This window comes from Ailuropoda melanoleuca, unplaced genomic scaffold (assembly GCF_002007445.2).
Source record: "Ailuropoda melanoleuca isolate Jingjing unplaced genomic scaffold, ASM200744v2 unplaced-scaffold22519, whole genome shotgun sequence".
In the NCBI taxonomy this organism is placed as follows: Eukaryota; Metazoa; Chordata; class Mammalia; order Carnivora; family Ursidae; genus Ailuropoda; species Ailuropoda melanoleuca.
The window spans coordinates 1-3,715 of NW_023192192.1; the positions used below are offsets into that span (position 1 = coordinate 1).

General features: G+C 62.3%; 1 protein-coding gene across 1 annotated transcript; it reads left to right on the forward strand.

Moving 5' to 3' along the window:
• The first annotated feature begins 6 nt into the window (after positions 1 to 6).
• Positions 7 to 3,676, forward strand: LOC117798033 (mitogen-activated protein kinase kinase kinase kinase 2). Its single transcript, XM_034650451.1, has 13 exons — positions 7 to 140; positions 249 to 306; positions 514 to 604; positions 701 to 765; positions 1,068 to 1,123; positions 1,475 to 1,522; positions 1,609 to 1,651; positions 2,050 to 2,122; positions 2,202 to 2,333; positions 2,416 to 2,478; positions 2,841 to 2,922; positions 3,013 to 3,120; positions 3,530 to 3,676. The coding sequence occupies exons 1-13, from the start codon at positions 45 to 47 to the stop codon at positions 3,665 to 3,667; spliced, it is 1,053 nt and encodes a 350-aa protein (XP_034506342.1). The 5' UTR covers positions 7 to 44; the 3' UTR covers positions 3,668 to 3,676.
• The last annotated feature ends 39 nt before the right edge of the window (positions 3,677 to 3,715 follow it).

Sequence of the window (3,715 nt, forward strand, 5' to 3'; positions counted from 1 at the left end):
GCAGCTCACGACCGCCCGCCCGCCGGCCCGCCCGGCGCCGGGCAATGGCGCTGCTGCGGGACGTGTCGCTGCAGGATCCGCGGGACCGCTTCGAGCTGCTGCAGCGCGTGGGGGCCGGGACCTATGGCGACGTCTACAAGGTGCGCCAGGCGGCCGGGCGGGGAGGGTGCCGGCTCTGCGCCCTACCGCGCATCCAGCCCCCAGCCCCGCCCCCTCCCCATCCCGCTTCACCTCCTCCGCCCCTGCAGGCCCGCGACACGGTCACGTCCGAACTGGCCGCGGTCAAGATAGTCAAGCTAGACCCAGGTGAGGGCCCGGGGCCAGGGCCTCTGCGCTGGAGGGAGGGCAGAGCGCCGGGCGGGCGCTGAGCTGAGAGTTGGCCCTCTGAGAGGCAGGCCCCAGGAGGTACTGTCACTTGGGATCTTTCTGGCCGGGATGTGCCCATTTTGCAGATGGGGGCACTGAGTTAGAGCAAGCCCTCTGCGCCCCCCCATGATGCCCTGTGCTCCCCAGGGGACGACATCAGCTCCCTCCAGCAGGAAATCACCATCCTGCGTGAGTGCCGTCACCCCAATGTGGTGGCCTACATTGGCAGCTACCTCAGGTGAGGCTGCTTTATCCCCTTGCCTACTACCCCCAGGCAGCCCCCATGTGGCCCTGCCATGTGCCCACCCCAGTTCTGTGCTCCCCTCCCCCCCAGGAATGACCGCTTGTGGATCTGCATGGAGTTCTGCGGAGGGGGGTCCCTGCAGGAGATTTACCACGGTGAGGGCCAGGACTCCGGGCCCCAGAGGGCCACAGCCTTTCCCAGCCCACCCTTCCCCTGCATGGGGTAGGAGAGGAGAGCCGGGGTCCTGGACTGGGGCTCTTCACTCCTCACTGGCTGTGTGACCTTGAGACAAATGGTGTCCTTCTCTGGGCTCTGTATCCCAGGCTGCGCAGGGAGGGGATGTGGCCAACACCTCTTTCACCTAGCAGTGCCTTCTGCTTTCCCCCACACGGGATGGCCTGGGAAGGTCAGCATATCCTCCAGAACTCCATGCCAGCCTTCACCCCTTCCATTTCAGCCACCGGGCCCCTGGAGGAACGGCAGATTGCCTATGTCTGTCGAGAGGCACTGAAGGTAGCTGGGCCCATAAGGTTGTTCACACCCCCAGTCCCCAGGAGCTGTGGGCAGGGAGCCCAGCTGGCCTGGCCAGTGTGTGTGTGTGTGTGTGTGTGTGTGTGTGTGTGTGTTGGGGGGTGGGTGGAGTGCCTCAGGCAGGGCTGGCCTGAGGGGTTGTGGGTCCTGAGGGGAAGGGGCCCCAGCCCTTTTGCCGGAAGCAGCACATTTCCCTCTTGGCTCGGTCACTTCCTGTTTGGGGAGAGGGGAGGAGGAAGCTGCTTGGGTGGGGGGCCCCAGTCGTGAGAGGGGGCTCAGGAAAGGGGGGATAGTCCTGGGTGGCTGCTCTCAGGAGCTCCTCTGTGTCCCCAGGGGCTGCACCACTTGCATTCTCAGGGGAAGATCCACAGAGACATCAAGGTAGGAGTCTGGCCAAGGGCATCCTGGGAGGGAGGGGGAGGCTCTTGGGGGCACCAGACGGGATTTTCTCTCCTCCATTCCCACAGGGAGCCAATCTTCTCCTCACCCTCCAGGGAGATGTCAAGCTGGGTCAGTACCCCGGGGACACAATCAGGGTGAGGGTTCTGTGGGAGCTTGTGGAGTCCTAGAGTCTGCCCTCAAGTGCTGGGTGTCCTTGAGCAAGTCACTTTACCCTTAACCCTCAGTTTCCCCATTGAGAAAGTGGAACCGTCGTCCTTCCCCGCTAGAAGTTGGATGTGGTTGGGTCTGTATGGAGTCTAACCTGGGCCTACGCACTTGGTCAGGGATAGAAGGTGGTTGACCCCTCCCGGAGGGGGCCCTGGTCCTGCCTGGGACCTGTGGCAGTTGTGGCTGAACCTGGGCCACCTGCTCTCTGAACCCGTCAGGTGCATTCCGAGCCTCAGCTCCAGAGGTGGGTGGGGAGTGGTAGCCAGAGGGCGGGTGGGAGCCGCTCTTTCTCCCTGCAGCTGACTTTGGGGTGTCGGGTGAGCTGACGGCGTCTGTGGCTAAGAGGAGGTCTTTCATTGGGACTCCATACTGGTGAGGCTGTGCCTTGGGCTGAGGGGGTGGGGGGCACAGGTCGGGCACCTGGCCATCCCTTCTGTGACCCCGCCTCTAGGATGGCCCCAGAGGTGGCTGCCGTGGAACGCAAAGGAGGCTACAACGAGCTCTGTGACGTCTGGGCCCTGGGCATCACAGCCATCGAGCTGGGCGAGCTGCAGCCCCCTCTATTCCATCTGCACCCTATGAGGTCCGCTGAACACTTACTTGTCCCCTTGCCTGACCTCGAGGGCCCTGCTGACCTTATCCCCTGACCTCCGTGCTCTCCACAGGGCCTTGATGCTTATGTCGAAGAGTAGCTTCCAGCCGCCCAGGCTGAGAGACAAGACTCGCTGGTGAGGGCCCAAATGCCCTCCTGGGGCCTCCTTTCCAGCAGTCTCCACGGGGGCGGAGAACCTTCAGCCAACTCCCAGGGTGCAACCTGAGGAGCCCTGCACTCTCCGCGTTCATGGACCATCTGTGGGAGGGGCCTGCCCTGCCCCTGGGCCGGGACCCGTGTGGGCAGGGAGGAAGGGCAGATGGTTAATGATGGAGGGGCGAGGAGCTGCCGTGTCACAACAGCAGGGTTGCCTAGGACAGCTGCCCTTGGCCTCGGTCTGGCTTCTTCCTGGAGCAGACTCCCTCCTCTGGAGCAGGCAGGATGCCCCACATGAGGGCTAACCTGGGTCTGGGGGCGGGGGGCTCTTGTGCCCACTAGGACCCAGAATTTCCACCACTTCCTCAAGCTGGCCTTGACCAAGAACCCCAAGAAGAGGCCTACAGCAGAGAAGCTTCTACAGGTGGGAGATGGGGGTGGGGCCGGAGCCTAGGAGTTTGCAGGCAGGGGCCTGGAGGCCAGGAACCAACCTGTGCCCCCCTCAATCCTCCAGCACCCATTCACAACCCAGCACCTCCCTCGGGCTCTTCTCACACAGCTGTTGGACAAAGCCAATGACCCCCACCTGGGAACCCCCTCCCCAGAGGACTGTGACCTAGAGGTGAGTGAGGGGAGCTGAGGAATGGTTCTCCTGGCCTGGCCAGGTGGTAAGGAATGCAGAGGCGATAGGGATCAGGTTCCTTTAACTTGAGCGTTTCCAGCACTGGGAGCTTTTCTGCAGGCGAGCCCACCTGTTAGAAATCTTCCCTGGGCCCATCTTGTCCCCAGTATCCCCCACTTGATAAATTCCTGCCCTTGGCTCAGGCTGACCTGACCATAGCTTAGCTGTCTTCTGGTTTCTGTGTGATCTTTGGCCAGTCACTTGCTTCTCTGTTCTGGTTTTCTCATCTTTAATCTTACGATAATCTCCGAAGGTTGTTGTGAAAATGAACTGTGGGTAAAGCACTTCCAGTGAGACCTGGCGTGAGCTGAGTGCCGGGTGTGTGTCAACCGTTTGTGTTCCTTCCTAGACTTATGACATGTTTCCAGACACCATTCACTCCCGGGGGCAGCACGGCCCGGCTGAGAGGACCCCCTCGGAGATCCAGTGTGAGTCTGCTCAGGAGGCTACGCGTGTGTGTGTTGGTGGGGGTTTGGCGGGGCTGTGAGTGTGGAGCTGGGGGGGGCCTGTGTGTCGGATCTGTTGGGGGGGCTGT

Bases quoted from the DNA above. Each gene is read 5' to 3' on its own strand.
- LOC117798033 (XM_034650451.1), top strand. From the start codon at position 45: ATGGCGCTGCTGCGGGACGTGTCGCTGCAGGATCCGCGGGACCGCTTC. The intron at 307-513 runs GTGAGGGCCCGG...TGTGCTCCCCAG, and splicing joins GATAGTCAAGCTAGACCCAG to GGGACGACATCAGCTCCCTC. The intron at 2,923-3,012 runs GTGGGAGATGGG...TCAATCCTCCAG, and splicing joins CAGCAGAGAAGCTTCTACAG to CACCCATTCACAACCCAGCA.